Here is a 19,209-nt window from a genome sequence, read left to right on the forward strand (position 1 = left end):
AATTAACAGACGTTTGCATGGATGTGGCTAAGAAGTTTGTGCACTGGCACCTCTGCTACACGAATAAAGTGCGCCGCGTACCGGAGTTCAAATCCAAACCGTGCGGGTAAATTTGACATATGTGTTTTGGTTATTTTTCATGGGGGGGGGGGGGGGGGGTCATCAAATTTTTTCGTCTGACAAAGGGGGGTCATCTTTTTTCACGAAAAATGCAGGGGGTCCATATTTTTTTGAACACCGGCGACAAGATTTTGCCGGCCCCCAAGGCCGTAAAAACTGAACGGTCGCTAACGGAGGGCTTCTCAGATTTGATGGCTTCTATGAACTCAACTTCAACGTCCAGTAACACACTTTGTCGACCACGGCGATAGTTTCTAGGGGATTTACTGAACCGGTCTTCCAAAAATGTAGCCAAATCTTCTTTTAATAATAATAATACGGTCGTTGCTGCCAATGGCAATTTCTTCGCTGTTTGTACATATGATCCACGACCCACGAGGTACAAAACCAGTCGCCTGATCACCACCTATCTCCTCTATTTCGTGAACTACTTATTGCCGGAGATCACTGCTGGTTGCCTTTCCACGGGTGTAGGTTCTTCCCCGTGTATTTTGCATTATTTCGATAGATTACTCCAAGGCGATAGCTATACGAAGATACGACGATCAAACGTGGGTCCTTTTCTGTTCAGACCGACAGTTGTGACCGTTAAAACAACTCGCTTAAATTTGCATGCAACAACACTGCACTGTGCGGCATTCTCAGACGAAGACAGAAATGAAAACGTGTCGTCTGTCTTGGATAAAATGTTGCATTTTCGTCTGATATTTCTTTGTGTCGAACTGTAAACCTAGGCTGTGACAAACAAAAAATCCGTGTGTGCCAAACCCTGAAACTCCACACTAAAAAGACAAGCGCTGTAAATTCTTTGTAATGCATCCATTCACAATTCGGTTCCAGGGCAACTCATACAGAAAATTAAACAATGCCTAGTTAAATGCAATGCATAAGGAAAGATTTGACTTAAAAAAGCGTAGAAGTGATGTGTATTGTAAATGCCGTGTATTTTTCATGAAATCTTTAAAAAGAAAAAGACGTACAACAAAGGACTTAGTTTACTTTGCCGTTTCGGTTCAAGCGAGGTCGCGACCTCAGAGAACGACATTCTGCTAACATTTTACGCGAGAATTTCAGTGGGAAAAACACGCCGGTGTGTTGCCTTATTTTCAGGAATCGATCTAATAGGAATATTTTTGGATGAGTTTGTGTTCTGCAGCTCTCAATAATTTATCTCCTAATATCATGAACGTATGACTTGCACCTGCAGTATGATAGTCGCTCCATGCCGGTATGCCCCCTTCAAGCATTTGATCCAGCGTGACTTTGAAAAGTTTCCTAGGACTATAATCGTGTTCACCACAATAAAATTATTTGAAACGGCGTTGAAAACGATTTCGAAAATTGTGCTTTTATCGGCGGTTGAACTAATCTGAAGTGTGAGAAGGGCGAAAATGATATAAAAAAAACCCACATTTTTTCATGCCCGCAACCCGCAAAATAGCGTATCCGGTTGACCCCTAGCCCTGCGTACGATGCTATGTGCTACAGCTAACACACAGCATCGTACGCAGGGCTAGCGAGAGTTGCCGACATCGACGGTTATTTACGAGAAGTGAATAAAAGACTGTCATTTTTGGAAGCGATCGAGTAGCTGAGGTAGGCTGGGATACGACTTGGGCCCAAGAACGCTGAATTTCGGCAGTAATTTGGCTTTTTACGTGAAGTCCCAAAATGGATTTGAAGTCACCGACCCTACGTACGGGTCTTTGCAGGGCTGTGGTGAGCGGGGCGATTAGCTGTAGCGGAACACACAGCATCGTACGCAGGGCTAGTTGACCCCAAGTGAAAATGTGTTCGCGATCAAATCTTCCTATATTTTTTCAGAATTTTCGACAAAATCATTGCTTCTTAAATCTTTTGTAAAATATAAAATACTAAAATAAAAATGCGATGTGCCATGTCTCCAGATTTCTAAAACATCGTTCGTTGACCGTTCGACGGAATACTCATTTCGCAAACTTGTGACGCAGTTGAAATTCAATACTGACCGCCAAATAATCTTAATGAGACGAGATCATTCTAGACCCCGGTTCTAGACATCCTCCAAATTATCCAACCATTCGCGTTAGAGTTCAGCTCGCTTAGAGTATCATAACATTCTTCGCCTTCGTTTAGATCGACCCTAATCTCTCCCATTTAGGAAACAAATACACAAGCTACCTCGACAAAACTTCGTGCACCATCCAGGACCAAACGCACTACAAATCTGTCTTGACGTCATCATCTCCTTACATGGTAATCGGCATACCGTATTTTTTAGCAAAGGAGACACAGAATACGTCGGAGTATTCAGTTTCAAAACGTATTACATTGTGTGATGTTGTCAAAAAAAGGTAATGTTACTGCAGTGGTATAAATTACAAAACACAAAAGTTCAAATCAGTTTATTTTGGACTGGCTTTACCCAACATTTCATATTGTTTCTTATGCCAGATTTGACCACGTACTTACTGGCGACCCCTTTACATGCAAATTTTGTGTCAAATGGTGTGTTCTCCTGGAAAAACAAACGTACGATTTCTATATGAAGGAGGCGAAATTTGCCCTCAAAACTCGAAACCACCCCTTTATGGGGTGTACCTAGCTATTTTGAACGAGCTTCTCGAATCTGCAGCTCTATTTCGAAATGATGGTCTGGTTTTCTCAGCTCAAGGATAAGTGTTCTCCATCGCTGTGGGCATTACTATTCTCAACTGGGGGTACAGTTTCCAGTCGTAATGTTTTTCATTGTGTCCGGGATATAAAACCTTTCCTTTTCAAACTTTCAGTTTGATTAACACTAGTCCACATCTTGTCAGTGATTAAACATGTTTCAAGTTTAAATGTTAAATTCTGGTCTCGAGCCCTCCTGTTCGACCAAACTGAAATTACCCCTCCCACTTTGGCTCGTCCAGTGGGTGTAGCAAGGGTCGTGCCATCGCTTAGGAAACGGAGGGTGCATTAATTGTTGCATTTCGATGCACATTTTGATTATATTCAGAAGATTTTGTGGCAAAAACTCAGATAGAGAAGCATTTATATTCACATCTCACTTATTCATGACTGGCTGAGAGCAGCACTTCCATTAAGTTAGCATCATTACGCCATTTATTATGCCAAGAAAGATGAAGCCAAGACATTTTGCCCTCCCTGGTCTCAGCCAGAAATGGTTATACCTTACAGAGTTTTTTCCCACGGAATGAAAACAAATGTACTTGGGCTGAGGCCCAAGTACAATAATAATAAATAAAAGATGTATAGAGCGCCATATTTCCTTAAAAGTTCATAGGCGCTTTACATGACAATAGAAATAAAATACCCGCAAAAATGTAGTCAAAAATACGTATACAAAATTTTAAACGCTAAACTCACATATTGTAAGCCACTTTAAAAAGATGGGTCTTCAGTTTTGTCTTAAAAGTCACCAGTTTATTTATCATATTGTCTAATATCTAGGGGAAGCTGATTCCATAACGAGGGTGCAGTATTTGCAACGGCACGTTTACCATAGGACAACTTACAGGCTCTAACTTTAAGAAGTAATTTGATTTTTGAGCGGATATTTCGTGTTGGTTTGTATAGATGAAGAGACAATGTTGAAAGCTGTGAACACAATATTGTCATATTTGATATCAATTTGTGGTAAAATTTGATCTAGAAACAAAGCCGAGGGTAAATTTTTCATTTTGGACCAATTTTTGCAACTTTTCCGTGTAAGACACAAAAGAACTGATAAGAAATTTGGATCCAGGATAATTCCAGATGTCATAATCACCCCTACAGTGGAAGACATTGCACTATCTGTAACTAATTGAAGTGCTATTTACATTAAAATGATAGCACTGATGGCATTAATTAAAAAAATCCCCAAGGTTGTAAGTAGTTCACATATTTTAACATTTCCTGCCATCTGGCCATCGTAGCCCTTAGGTAAACATGGTCAATACCAAGGGGTGGAACATTTGATATTTTGATGGGGGGATCTTGAAGATTGATGAGGTAGAATTATTTTTACCTGACCCTTTGTTCATTATATTTTCCCCACTCTCCCATCTTTTCTATATGTCAAGCCTTCTCTGGCTGATTATTTTAGGACATTTGCTTATAAATGTATGTAGAATCTGCTTGTCCCATTGCTATAGAAGTTGACATTCATGCTCCTAAATTTTAATTCCAGTACCTTACTTGCAGACCTTAATTGCTTTTGTCATTCTTGTTTTTCTTGTTTTTCTATCTAGTTTAAAAATTTTGAATGGACCAATTCAAACTGAATGTGAGCACACTGTCCTTGACGGCATTTTTTTGTATTTGTATTTGCAGTCGGTGCTCGGGAGGGAAAAGGTGTATACTTCGCTGTGCGATCCGGATATTCAATGAAACCGTACTACTCTCCGCCCGATAACAGTGGCAATAGATTTATATTCCAGGTGAAGGTGTTGGTCGGTAAGAGCTGCCGTGGGAGAGCTGACATGATTGAACCTGATTTCATCTCCGGTAATAGTGGAGATCGATACGACACCAGCACCGACGATGTTCAGAATCCGAATATGTATGTGACATTTCATGACGAGCAAGCTTATCCTGAATACTTAATAACCTTCAGATAGAACGTGAAGAAGCGCAATATTAAGTGCTCAGAGGAGGTGGAATATAGAAACTCGACAAACTATACTCAGTATATCTCACAGAAATTCATTTACAATACAAGTTAAGCTCTTTTGTCAGATTCAACAATTAGGATGCGTTGTACTTACGTTAATGGGAAAAACAACATGCACTTTATATGTTATCGTAGTATGCCTGTGATTAGGAAAATGTAAACAGGAAAGGTCATTCGATCTTGGAGGGTAGCTAACGATTGGAGAAATCTGCTGAATGAAGTAGTAAATTACTCATATGGACCAATGAGTTCACCGCATTGCATTTTTAATACGGGCCTATGTACTTTAAAATATTAACATTGTACAATGATGAGTTATCTTTATGTACTCAGGTAACTGTACTAGTTCCTTTTGTACAGCCGAAGGTTACATCTTGTGTAATGGTCAATACCACATTTAGGCTGCTAATAGTTTTGAAGATAAGTGTACGTGCACAATGCAAGTGTTTTGCTAAGTTAACAAACCTGTGACGTGTGAAATTAACCATTAGTTCACTTTTCGTACCATTACTGGCATAGTAATGGCAACAAAAATCGGATTGGTTGCTCGATTAGTTCAGTCCACACAGTCATTCTAAGGCTAAGGGGACGTTATACAAATTACATCAATACTCTACGCCAATCTAACGTGAGCTTATTGTGCGATGTTAAGAATGCAATACATCAGTAAACAGCAATTTCCCCATGTATCTTAGTGAGGAACGTGACTTTGTGCATCCTCATTGTTTGTTGCATAGTGGTTAAACCCTTTCACCACTATAGTTTATTTCGATCCAACGTTTTCTGAAAGACATTTGGACCTGTACGGAAGAAAATGGGGCTGATTGAGTGAAATATGATGGGCGTTGTATTATTTACACATGTTGATGCTGATGGTAGAAATAAACTAGCCATTTCTTGTTTGAAGCCGTCTTTTAACCTTGTGTGGCGTGTGAACTGTGTGTATTTCATTATATACCTGGAAGCAAAGTGAAAGTGCAGTTGAAGGACAGAGCTTAACATTGATTTATGTTCAACTTTAACTACGATCATGCGTCTAAACTCAACAAACGTAACGATCTACGGAATCTATAGTAGCTGATAACTTAAAGAGGCGATTTTTCTGTCCAAACACAGAAACAAACACAGAAAAACAATACCAATAATTCATTCAGATCTTAACAACTTAACTTATTCACTCTGCATTCTTCTATCAAAAATGATTTTGCTCCAGTCGTAGATAACAGGACGTGACCTCAAATCCACGGCGAGAAAAAATTTCTATAATTTTGACAAACTGAAGTGCTAAAATGTGCTAAATGTTTTCCAAAGGTAAGAAAACAATACTCTTTGTTGTGAAAATCTGATAGCCAGACAACTTTAAAAACATGTAGTTTTATACACATAAACTTCTTTTACTTGAAGAGTGGAAAGCACATTATCACATTTCAACATGTGCCTGCAACCCAGTTATAGTCTGACGCTAGCCCACTGTAGCCGATATTATCTTTACGATTCTTATGAATAATTACAGTGTGTTCGCAAAGAGAGATTCTCGTGAATGTATCGAATATGTAGCATCCTAAATATTAAAAGTTAGACAATTCTTCCACCTACAATGATGACGCTTTAAGGATATTTACGATTCTAAAATGTAGACAATGTATGCCTCATTAAAATGCTGTTGATGTAGATTGAAACTTGCAATGCGTACATATGTTAAACACAATCACCTCTGAACGTCTGTTTAAAAACATTTTCTTGCGGCTTGAGAATATTTACGACGAGTATTAAAACGCCTGCAGGTTTCGCTGAAACTTGAAAAACAGATAATTGCTGCGATATATTAGTCTTCTAACGTAGATTTGCTATATTTCTTTTGTAATGTTAATACATGGCGTTAAGATGACATTCTTCTTGTGCACAGCTTCTGCAATGAATGTTTAGTTGATTTGACTTACGAGTTGGAATAGGAGATTAACGCACTGCATAAAAACTCCATTACTGTTTCAAAATTCAGAAGAACGGGTTTCCGTGAAATATGTACCTTTCGGACTGCTGATTCAAAATGAGCTACTTTCGTCAGTATGGATTTGTCTTGCCTTATCAACCCTCTTATCTTAGAATACAACCTGTGAAATAGCGCTTAGGGTATTTCACCTCTATGACCCCCCAAAATAAATACTAATATGTCTACAGTGACTTAAGTCATATTAACCGCAGTAGAATGTGAAAAATATGATGCATCAACTCCTGATTTCATAGAGGTCGCTGAGTAACTTCAGTCGATCACGAACGTGCTTTTCAGAAAACATCTGGTCCGCATTAACTTTACACCAAACTTTATATAATTCAATTTTAAGATACAACTCTTCTTTCATTTAATTGGACATCTTTAATCCAAAACCCAACTAAAGCGTGATTTTTCAAAGCCTCCGAATTCACAGCTAATTATGATATGCCAAAGTACACACTATAAACATGTTCTCCAAGCTAAAAAGGTAAAATATAATATATTATTATTATTATTATTATTATATATGACGAACTATGAACAACATGGCATGGCAAAACAACATGTATATATTAAATATATTATATAACGTAATTGAACACAACGAAACATAACGTGATTAGACGACGGAAATACCTTTGAAATGTTTTATTCGTACAGCTGAGCAACACAATCACGAACGAGTTACGACACTGTACAGCTTACAGTGTATTCACTTCATGTTTTCCCTAATCCGCTTACTAAGATGGTAAATTCGGCATATTTGACGTCTTGGGACATGTATAATTCTTCGAGACAAACTGACTGGTACGGGTATTATATCCACTGTGCATTCATAGATGTCGCAGAGCTGCTTGCTCCATGCTCTCAGCTGTTCATACTCGATCGAGTTTGAAATCGAACGCTGGCGTGGCGCGAGTATTTTGACCCGATTTTGGCGGCCTCATAACTTTCACGCAGGGATGAGGTTATGTATCAAAACACGAAAACACACCCATTTTACAAACTCCCGCCTATGTTTTACATCCACCGTCATTTTAAACTAAAATTAATCCTCTTCAAATTGTGAAACCTGTGTCGACTTCGCAATATTTAAATCATTCGCTTTAAACATGCTTCATCATAGACCCTGTTTGGAAGTGGAATGGCCCAATAGCGGAATACTATCAAGAAGTGATACGGTTGTCATCACTCCTTAGCAACCAACTTGTTATAAGTACAGCCTGGAGGAAGCAAGGTCAATTTCAAGTTGATTTCGTCGCTAATTTCGGAGTGTCTGTAGGAAAATAGTCATAACCAAAGCATGCATGTATGATAAAGGGGTTATTACACGAAGTTATCGCGTTACTAATTAATTCAATAACTTAACATCACGACGTGACTGGTATCCACGACGACTGCAATTTGTTTGTATCAAGTGGAGGGAAAACATTAACGTACGGTAAACTCAAGGAGATCAGCAGACTCCTCCGTTCGGGACACATCGAGAACGAATACTTTCGAGCTTGAAGTCAACCCAAAAAAGAAAAAAGCATGAAGAACTTCATGGTAGGTGCTTCGATGTTTTAAGACGTAGTATAGAGAAAGGCTTACAGCATTACTAGCCTTACAAAAGAAAGACTGAGACATGGTTTGGCGAAGCAGACTATAACGTTTTGGCGACAAAGCATGATTCAATTAAGGGTAATCCAGATATAAAACAGAGGTTTAAATTGCCATACATCATTAGAAAATTAGCGAAAAAAACGTTTGTCATTTGAAAAGTTTATGCGCCTCTGTTTCTTTTTTCATACGCACGTGTCTACTCCGGGTCCTTGCTGTCGACAATGGATCATATTCTATTGATATTACTTTTAATGTCAGTGAGCGAACATGTTCAATATTTTCAGTTTTCGATCTAAAGTTGATTATATATAGACTATCGTTGGCTCCCCTCAACTAAAAATTAGGGGTCCTTGAGGGAAAGGGGCTGCTCATTATCAAAGAGCAAGTTAGTAGACAATAGAAGTACCGAACAATGTTATGCTGCGACTGAAGCAGATTACTTAGATCGATGAAGAATTTCCTGAATGCGCTGTTACAATATGGGAACTTCCAAGTCGTACCGCGACGGGATTGAAGATAACAACCACGTAAGACAGGTAAGCTTTAGTTTCAATTATTACCCCATATGAAATTTACTCTTTGTTAATTTTCAGATGATCTTATTTTGTAAGATAATCTTATTTTGTGTTTTTTGTTTCTTTTGCTTGATTTTCCGTTGCAGATGTAACAAAGCAGTCCATTGTCGTAATAGTAATCTAGTGCCGCGGCGACTGCCCCTCAACCTAAAGAAGACAAGTTTATTTTGTCTTTAAGTATTGTGAATACTTTCCTGTTTACTAGACTAATGAATAAATATAATTTTTCATTAACCTATTTTGCGTCTCAGTTTGTCGGACGTTATTCAATCAAACTGTTTGAATATTACATGCAAACTGATACATAGAATGTTATTATTGATGTTCGAAGTAAACTTGGACGTTAATAAAACACTCGATCAGTGTTTTCTCTTCATTTTCATCCAAAGGGGAAATTTCTGCCCCATTCATCAAAATTAGGGGGCAGACTTGACATTTTGGGGGCAGTCACTGCTGTTGATGTTGATTTTGCCTTCTTAGGAAATGCTTCTCATTCTCATTACGATATCGACCGTCACCCAGTTCAGTTTCTTCGTCTATGTCGCATGCAGCAACCATACTAACATCGACATCATGATGTTTGTCAGCTTGTGCTCGGCTGCTCTCCATCTTCTGTCAATTTGTCACCAATAGGTTTTCCCGACTTACAGTTTGACTTATTTGTTCCCTTTTGCACGATTTGGTCCAAATGTGGGGGTTTAAGTTAATGAAAACATGCACCGATAAAACGATTGAGTTTCATAATTGCAATCGAGATCAATCGTCAATGCAGCGTACCTACACAACGCTAAAGCTGGAATTTTCCCATAATTCCCTCATTGATACAAGAGACTGAACCGCAACTACATCATTGGTTGTTCTTTTTTTTATGCGTGCACTCCACGTCATGCATGTCACCAAAGCTGAACGACAGGCGATATTTTGAATTTTTCGAGGAAGTGTGACAAAAAGCAACACAGCAAATTCACAGGTCGCTACAATAATATTGCGCTTACGTCACCCTCGTATATGATGACGTCTTTGCTTGCTTTGTTTTGTGCGCGATTTCCGCCCTATCAGGAACTGTTCCGGAGCAGACATTGGTTTGAAATGCGCAATCTGTGCAATAGCGCGTTCGAGAAAAAAAACTGCTCGATATTAAAAAAAACTAAAAACCTCATCTTTTTTCTCACAGTAACAGCGAAAACGGGTGCAAATCAAGCACAGTGGTTTGCGCTGAACAGTTCATGATCCGGAAACTTGACATATAGTCTATATTGAGGAATTACCAATTGTCAAGTGTAACGATCGTCGAGCATGGAGCGATAAGGGCATAGGTATATGAAAACCATATTTACTCACCAGCCGACGACACTTGGCATTACCGCAGTTGAACTTAGGAACGAGCTGTCTCCTACAGTAACCTTGATCACAGAGTGCGCAGAGAAAACGTTTGAGCTCTTTAAAAAAGTACAGTGCATGCACTTGCTCAGAAATAAAGTTGGGTAATGTATACAACATATGTCAGCGAAAGGTGTAGCTGTTATTTGTGTATTGGATTTATTAATCTTGAAATCAAAATCATCAATTTTCTCGAACATCTTGGGAGAAAGCTGACAAATTTTTTCAAACAGTCTTGAAGAAAAGTGATCATTTTGTCAAATTCAGAAAACACATATACATTATTCTGAAAACGACGAAAGTCAACCCGTTTCTGTAGTTTCCTTTCCTGGTTTAGGTTGATTAATCCTCATACGATATCCCCATAATATGTTACAACATCAATGTACCAGAATAATAAATTGCAAAATTTTGTTTTTCATAGCTTACTGTTGATTGTCACATGATGCGAAGTCATACTGGCAGAGTGGAGAGTACTTCGCTCTCCAAAAAGTAGCAATGTTTTCGTCGAGTATTTTTGACCAGTCATTTTAATTGCACTGAGCAGCTCGGTAAATTTACCCTACCGTCCTCTAGTGACCATGGGAATTGATATTGACCAACATAGAGCAAGAATTGGGGGTTTTGCCGAATCGTCAGAAGAAACTGCGAAATATGGCGTCCATTGTTGTGCCAGCGTGGCTGTCCGGCCAGGTGTCACTTGCCGTTAAACTTTTTCTCGCTCTGTTACTCGTCATGAGTGGAGATGTGGAACAGACTCCAGGGCCGCCAAGATTACTAAGTTCCGAGGAACAACTGGCAACAAAACAGGATGTCACAAATATCTTACAGAAACTAGAAACTCTGATAAATGACACAAAACAAATGAATAACAAGCTGGACCAACTACAGACGAGAATGGACAATATGGAGGATGAGCTGCATGAACTAAAAGAGAACAGCAACGAAAATAACAGTAAAATAAATGACATAGAAGAAACACAAACAGAGCTGAAGAAAACAGTAATGCAACTTTAACAAGAAAATGGGAAACTGAAACAAGAGAAAGACGATTTAGAGAATAGATCGAGAAGAAACAATCTCAATTTCTACGGGGTTGCACAAGACGATATGTGAGAGAGGTGATTAAAACAAATTTAGAAATTCCTGAAGAAATTGAGTTCGAACGAGTCCATAGAATCACAAATGCTCCCTCTGTACGTGGATCCAAACCAATCATAGCAATGTTTTCAAAGCATAAAGATCGCAGCCATGTTCTGGACCAAGCTTCCAAACTCAAAGGTATCAATTAGCATCGGCGAGGACTTCTCCAAAAGAGTACGTATCATCCGTTCTATACTGTTGGACTATCGGAAATGCCTCATTGCAGAGAACAGTAAGCTGAAAGCTCGCGTTCGATATGACAAATTAGTCTGTACAGATGAAAAAGGTCGGAAGAAGATTTATACAGTGAACGAAGCTACCAGGCAAGTAGAAGAATGCATGGTCCGCCATTACGATAGCCACAGCCAGGAGACCGGCCAAAGCCAAAAAAACGTGCCGATTTGTCATTTATTACTTGGAACGTTAGAGGACTTAAAGCTAAGTTAGCCCACAGTCCCTCGGTGGGCTATTCAGCTCGAGCTGAATAGCCCACTGAGGGACTGTGGCACAGCGTATCGCCCGACGCGAAGCGGAGGGCGATGCGCGGCGCCAATGTCCGAGTGCATCCTTTGCGGTATTTTCGTAATAACCTTATTATTATACATCTTACATTCCTGATCGGGGCATCAAAATGTCGGAGTAGTGACTGTTTTCATGCAATGTCAACAATTTCTCTTCCGATTTTATCGCGCCAGTGTGGAACGCTACCTCAGACGCGCTTAAGCAAGTTTTGGAGTGTGTGCACTACACACATACGTACGTACAGAGCACGCGCGAGACTTGTTCTGGCACTCGTCCAAGGGGTCCCTTGTAACCGTTCTACAGTGAACGCGCAGCCTTAGTTTTATACAAAACTAGCTACATTTGTGCTGTCATATAGATTTAAGAATTGATGTAAATATACTTCACTAAAATATAGTGATGAGAAGGGCATTTATATCTGAGAAATTTCATTTTGTAATTTGACCGAAAGTGTCACTTTACAATACGATTGCACAAAATATGAACAATCTCTATCCCTATATAAGAGAATTAGTATATGTTTGATAATTGCCGTAGACTTCATCGACTAGAATAAGATAATAAGAAGTGCCTAGGCGTACAAGAAATTTGGAATTTCGCCAAAAGATATCAATATGTTATACACATTAGATTATTGGGCAAACTATGACCAAAAATTAACTATAAACTAGCTACAGTATATAATTTAAGTTGATTGATGGATTAATTAATTTGCCCTGTGTCTGCCCTTTTAATACCGTCACGATATTTAAGTGTTGCTGTCATCTTTCATTCCCACATTGTGACAGTCAGCATGATAGTGTTCACACATACAAAATATTAATGATTATTAGTAATTGAAAGACAGCTTGTTTTAATTGATGAACTTCAGAAAACTGATTTATGAAAGAATTGTTTTCTGCCTCATTCAGAGTCATTTATCGGTAATTTTTGCATTGAGTGAAAAGCTGGAGCCATCCCATGGTACTCCGGAATTTTTAAAACCTCCCCTATAACAACCAGTTTTTCCATGCCCCCTCCCATTTTCTCTTCCGCCCCTGCCGCTAATTGTGCTCGTTCCCCTAGAAACTATTGACTTCCGTATACTTAAAACGATATACAAATTTACAAATTTATTTAATCGCATACTAACTTACTCTGGCCATTATTGCATCAGAATACACTTTACTATATGAACTTTTTAGAAATTTTAGTCCTAATTTTATTTGTATTATTATTGCATCAGACTAAACTTTACTCTATTAGCCCATAACCTTTTACAACTTTAAGTCTTATTTTGATTTGTATTGTCAGTCGGTGCTCGGGAGGGAAATGGTGTCTACTTTGCTGTGCGATCCGGATATTCCATGAAGGATTACTACTCTCCGCCCGATAACAATGGCAATAGATTCATGTTCCACACTGTAAAAATAGTGGACGCTAGACGCGTCTTTACGCGTTCAAAATGTACATGTCGGTTTTCAAATTTGAACGGCTAGTGTTCATATTGTTAACACTAGTGTTCATATTATTAACAATGGTGTTCTAAACCTTAACACGTAGTGTTAAGAACCATCTCCTTCAAGTGTTCAAAAACTCAGCATCACAGAACTTTTACAATACTGTGAAACAATTAACAGTCTTTTGTGTTTTTAACTTTACAATGGCTATCTTAAATTTACTACTGCCTCGCTGTCCGGCAAACGTACACGGATTTTGATGTAACGAATTTCACACTAAGTGAAAAATATTTCCAGTCTACAATTGCTGAAAGCGTGTTTTTTCTGAAAAAGGAAGTATACCAAATAATTTTACACGTTTATTACGGGTTGAAATTTTGAAAATTTGAAAAGAAAATCAGAAAACCACCATGATTGTATTAATTTTAACATTGGCGTGCAAGAGGCGTTCTACTTCTAAACACTTGGTGTTCAAGTTTGGTGTCTTTTCCTATCCCATGATGCATCAAAACGGAAGTTGCGACATTTTTCTTGTAAGCACACCCTGAAGTCGTGATCGTGCGGATTCAAGACCAGAAAGGGTAAGTTTTCTCTCCAAAATAGTAAAAGGTATTAGATTTTTAGGCATCTGTCTCATTATCCTTCGAAATTAACTGTATTGTACTTTGAAATAGCTTAACTATGTGAAGAACCCTTTTTTTCAGTGGCTGGTATACCAACAACTAGCTGTGAATATGCAGTGGTACTTTTGGCCATGGCCTATCGATCGATCTCACTCGGGTCAAGGGTCATCGCGACACAACTGTGGCGATAACCCTTGACCTGAGCGCGATCGATACGCCTTGGATAGTACCGCTGCGTAATCACAGCTAACACATATGTCTTTAAGTAGAGACAATCGCATGTAAACATCAATTAATTATCGTAGAGTATACAATGTATTGTTTCAGCGTATGAGAGTTTGGCTTTTTTATTGTAATAACTTGATGACAAGAAGAAGTCAATATTTTGTAACAGTATTGAAAAGAGGCACTGTATATGAAAGTCTCCCCTTTTCCTTAACCTAATCAGCCCCTTGTCATTCATTTAAAGTCTCATCTCGCCATATTACCTATTGTTGCATTATTTTCAGGATGTAAAAAGTTGAATTTAACTGAAAATCAAAGAGCTGTTACAGAAGCTGGTGGTACAGATAATGAAGAATATATGAACTGAATGTGCTCACGTGTTGATATCCAGTGAACAGACTAGAAAATTTTAGCATTTACTCAACAGAACAACGAGTGCTAACGTGACCCCTGAATTGAAGGAATGACGTGTTATATGAACTACTTGTACAGATTTTGAGTTGACAAAATTACAAATTTAGTTATCGAGCATTGAAATTGACTGCTGATGACTTGACATGTATTGACATTTATCAGACACTACTGGACGCATGAAATGATACAGTATGACATGAATTACTGCATACTTTTTGACTGTTATGAAATTGTGTAAAACAATTGTACCTTCGACCTGTCTCAAACGACGACGAGCAAGGAGATGTTAGTTTTTACGCAACATTTGCAGACCTCAGATTAATCACTAACCAAAACAAAGAACAAAGACAGACAGTGTATATTCTGACAGCAGTTCAATTGAGCACACGACGCGGAGTGGAAGACAGACTACTGATAAGACTAGACGTGTATACGGTCTACTGCCCGAGTAACTATCTCTGACGAGGATTTATTGTATTATGGACGTTTTCAATATGTCAATAAACCCAATTCATACCAATATTATGAACACCCGTTTGAGGGGTGAAATAAGAACCATCAGATGTCTGTTATATTATATATTATATGTCGCAGGTTTGATCAACTTTCGCACAGTACTGTCAGAGTAATCACTAATTACAAAACTTTATTTAATATGTAAATGAGCTAATTATTAACTTGACACGCCGAATGCTTCTCAGAAAAATTGAATATTCATCAGATCATCAAATGTAATGCTGTACTAATTTTGGAGTAATATCTCTAATAGCAAAGTTCGTTAAATATGCAAATGAACCCTTAATTAACTCCACACAACTAAATGCTTTACACCACAATTAGATATCTATCGGATTAGTATCTGCAGCAGAATCATCAAATTTGGCGTAGTTATATCAGAGTTATATGACTAATTATAAAACTTCATAAAATACGCAAATAAGGTATATATTAACTTGACACAGCCCAATGCTTGTAAGTATAATTAGATATATATTAGATCAATATTTGTTACACATATTATCAAGTTTGGTGCAGGAATTACAGAGTAATGTCACTAATAACAAAAGTTCGTTAAATATGCAAATGAGCAGATAATTGACATGACACTCACAGTATCATCATTATGTTCTGAGATTGTCATCTGTGAAAAGTTTCATGAAATTTTGTGCAGTATTTCTTGATATATGCCTACACTGTCATTACCGTCTCCATAGGGAAACCATTGTCCGGAAAAAAAGATATTGCACAACTTCATTAATATGCAAGCAACACTATCCAAAATCTAATCAGTTCTTGCAAGTAGCATATGGTACTTGTTAGACTATGTATACAAAATCTGACTTGAATCTTTTCAGAATCTTTACGTGTAAACAGACAGACAGACAGACAGACAGACAGACAGACACACACACACACTAGCACACACACATACACGGACAGACAGACAGACATCGCTTTGACATTAGCCCACGTGTAAACACGAGAGCTAAAAATGCATAATTATGTTCTTTACTACACAAATTAATATGGCTTCTCGTTTTAATTGCATACAATTTACCATACGTATTCATATGAATATTTTAAGGGTCGTTATATACTGACAGAATGATTATAATGCAAATGCAAATACGAAATGCAAAATTAATCAGACTGTATGTTGCGTTAGCAACGCATTCAGTGGCTTAACATCTCTACGTGAATCCATGACGAGTATAATTTGTTTGTATCAAATGAAAGGATAACATACACATACGGTAGTCTTACGGAGTTGCGCAGACTCCTCCGTCCAGGGCACTTCGACAACGAATGATTTCAAGCTTGAAGTCAACCAACAAAGAATACAGCATGAAGAAATTCATGGTAGGTGCTTTAACTTTTAAACACAGTGTACAGAAAAGCTTACCAGCCTTACAAAAGAAAGACTAGGATATCATTTGGCGAAGCAGACTATAACGTTTTGGAAGAGAAAGCAGGACACAATTGAGGGCAATCCAAACATAAAACAGGTTTTTCTATTGCTGCTATCATTATTAGAAAGTTAGCCAAAAATTGCATGTTATTTGAAGAGTTTATGCGCTTGTGTTTCTCGGTTCGTATGTACGTGTCTACTCCGGCTCCTTGTTGTCGACAATTGATCATATTCCATCGATGTTACTTTTAAATGTAAATGAGTGAACATGTACAATATTTTCAGTGTTCGATCAAAGGTGGCAAATATTGAGACTATCATGGGTGCCCCCTATCTGAAAAAGAGGGGTCCTCAAGAGAAAGGGGGCTCCATATTTTATAAAAGGCAAGTTAGTCTGTAATAAAAGTACGAGCGATGATATCCGGAGACTGAAGCAGATCGCATGGATTGATGACGAAATTCCAGTATGGGCTGTAACAATATGGGAACTTCAAAGTCGTGCCACGATGTGAGTGGAGAAACAACCACGTAGGACAGGTAAGCGTCAGTTTTAATTATTAAGCCTAGTCCGTTTGAAATTTACTCTTCGTCCGCTTTCAGATAATCTTTTTTTGTGAGATTTCATGCTTTTTGTTTCTTTTGCTTGTCTCTTTGCAGATGTAACAGAGCATTCGATTGTCGTGATGGTAAGCTAGTGCCACCTCGACAACCTCTTAATCTAAAGAAGACAAGAGAATGTTTGTCCTATACTTTTCTGCTTAGACCAATCAATAAATGTGGTTCTTCATTATCGTTGTTTGGGCAGAAGTTTTTCATTTAATCAAAATGACAGAATATTGCATGCAAACTGATACATATTAATGATCGAATTTAATTTTGACGTAAATGAAACACTAGATACTGAAACAAATTAATAGCTTCATCTTTTTTCACACAGTAAAAGAGAAAACGGGTGAAAAACAAGTAACAAACGATATCTTTCGGAACTTATAGAGGCACTTAAAAACGTATTAGAAATTAAGATCACACGACTTTGGTTTGATATATATAAGTACATGTATGCCAGTGTTTACATATAATATCTGAATGTTCTCCGTGTGCTGTTCAAAATATGTTCAATTGCACAACCGTGATCATAACCGCGTGGAAATTTATATTTCGATGACCTCCCGCTACTTTAGCCATAAAAAAGATAGCACGTTATATGGCCAATCATCATCCAGCATTGTCACGGGTGTGTTAAAAATGCATTTCTGCACTGAACGATCAGAAAAACTCAAATTATGCAAGGAAAAATTAAAAGTTTATTTCTCATCTTAGACATATTGCAAAGATTTTTTTTTTCTGTAACCAACACAAACGCGCAAAAACATGAAAACGACATAGAAATGCACGCAGAGATAAATGTACAGCAGTGTTGATTTGGTATTTATGTATACCAACAGTTCTGTGGTTTGACTGTTAGTGCAGTAATGCACAGTTTTGACAGCTTAACATAACAGTGATATGTACAGTTCTGAATGGAATGAATGTTAGTGTTTCTGTTTTATACAGCACTGTGTTACGCACTATCGTCGGGTATTTTGCGGGTTTTAATTTTATTTCGTCATGAGAAGAATAAAAGGTTTGACGCGGCGTCTCTGAATTGACGCGCAAGAGGATGAGAAACAAACTTTTATTTTTCTTGGCCTTATGTGTAATATTACCCCTGACAAAACCTACTAGTCCAGCACAGGGTAAGCGACCGTGGTCACATATGTCAGAGCGCCGATACAACTTTCTGTTCATACATTAACACGGACCAAGGGTCTTGTACAGGGGGCTAGCTTGCATACTTGAAAGGAATTTGTAGAAATGTAATAAAAAAAATTCTTGGAAACCATTTTTTCCTCTCTTTCGTACATGTTGTAGTCGTACTAGTTACTACTTTGATAGATCAAGGTCCCTGTACAGACGCAGCGGGGCGAGCAACGCGCGAGTTATACGCACGCTATTGCGAAAGTTCTTTGAACTTAAAAATCGGAGGGAAACTACTACTACTACACGGAAGTCGCAGCGAGGGTATTTCTTCTCTACTTCACGTTCGCATTACTGTAGTATAATAATTTTTGACCAGTATAATCGATTTTTTAAGCCGTAAGGATCATTGATTTAATAATTTTTACCCGATTGTCATACAAACGTCGTCTTTTATCAAGCAAAGCCAAAAATTTGGCAAGGATTGAACGCCATTAGGGGGTCACGATAGCGTGGTCCCTGTTGACTGCGTTTACACTGATTCATGTATATTTAGGATTTTTCATATGTCATAGTTAATATACCAATTGGGCTGCGTTCACAAATAACGGTTGGGGGGGGGGGGGGCTGGAGAAATCATGATTTAAAATCGTATTTTTTTCAGACACCCCTCAATACCCTCAAAAAGTTTCAAGTCCCCCCATCTATATGATCAAAATTTAAGTCCCCCGCCCAATTATCATCAGTGTTCTTGCCAGGATTTTGTGGTAGAGTGGCGGCCAATTTGCATAACAATAAATGTAATTGTTATGGCAATGTTTCTATTTTTCAAGAGTGGCAGCCAATATTGCTCTGGGGATAACACTGATCATGTAGCCGCATATG

At 38.2% G+C, this 19,209-nt stretch overlaps 1 protein-coding gene across 2 annotated transcripts in view; it reads left to right on the forward strand.

The window, feature by feature from the left end:
- The window catches only part of LOC139147824 (protein mono-ADP-ribosyltransferase PARP14-like), a 33,157-nt gene extending 27,480 nt beyond the window's left edge, over positions 1–5,677 (forward strand). For both annotated transcript variants that reach the window (XM_070719033.1, XM_070719034.1), the window contains one exon: positions 4,420–5,677. In XM_070719033.1, the coding sequence (XP_070575134.1) occupies positions 4,420–4,706 (287 nt within the window). In that variant the 3' untranslated portion in view covers positions 4,707–5,677. The remainder of the gene's footprint in view (positions 1–4,419) is intronic.
- The last annotated feature ends 13,532 nt before the right edge of the window (positions 5,678–19,209 follow it).

Source organism: Ptychodera flava, chromosome 13, assembly GCF_041260155.1.
Source record: "Ptychodera flava strain L36383 chromosome 13, AS_Pfla_20210202, whole genome shotgun sequence".
Classification (NCBI taxonomy): domain Eukaryota; kingdom Metazoa; phylum Hemichordata; class Enteropneusta; family Ptychoderidae; genus Ptychodera; species Ptychodera flava.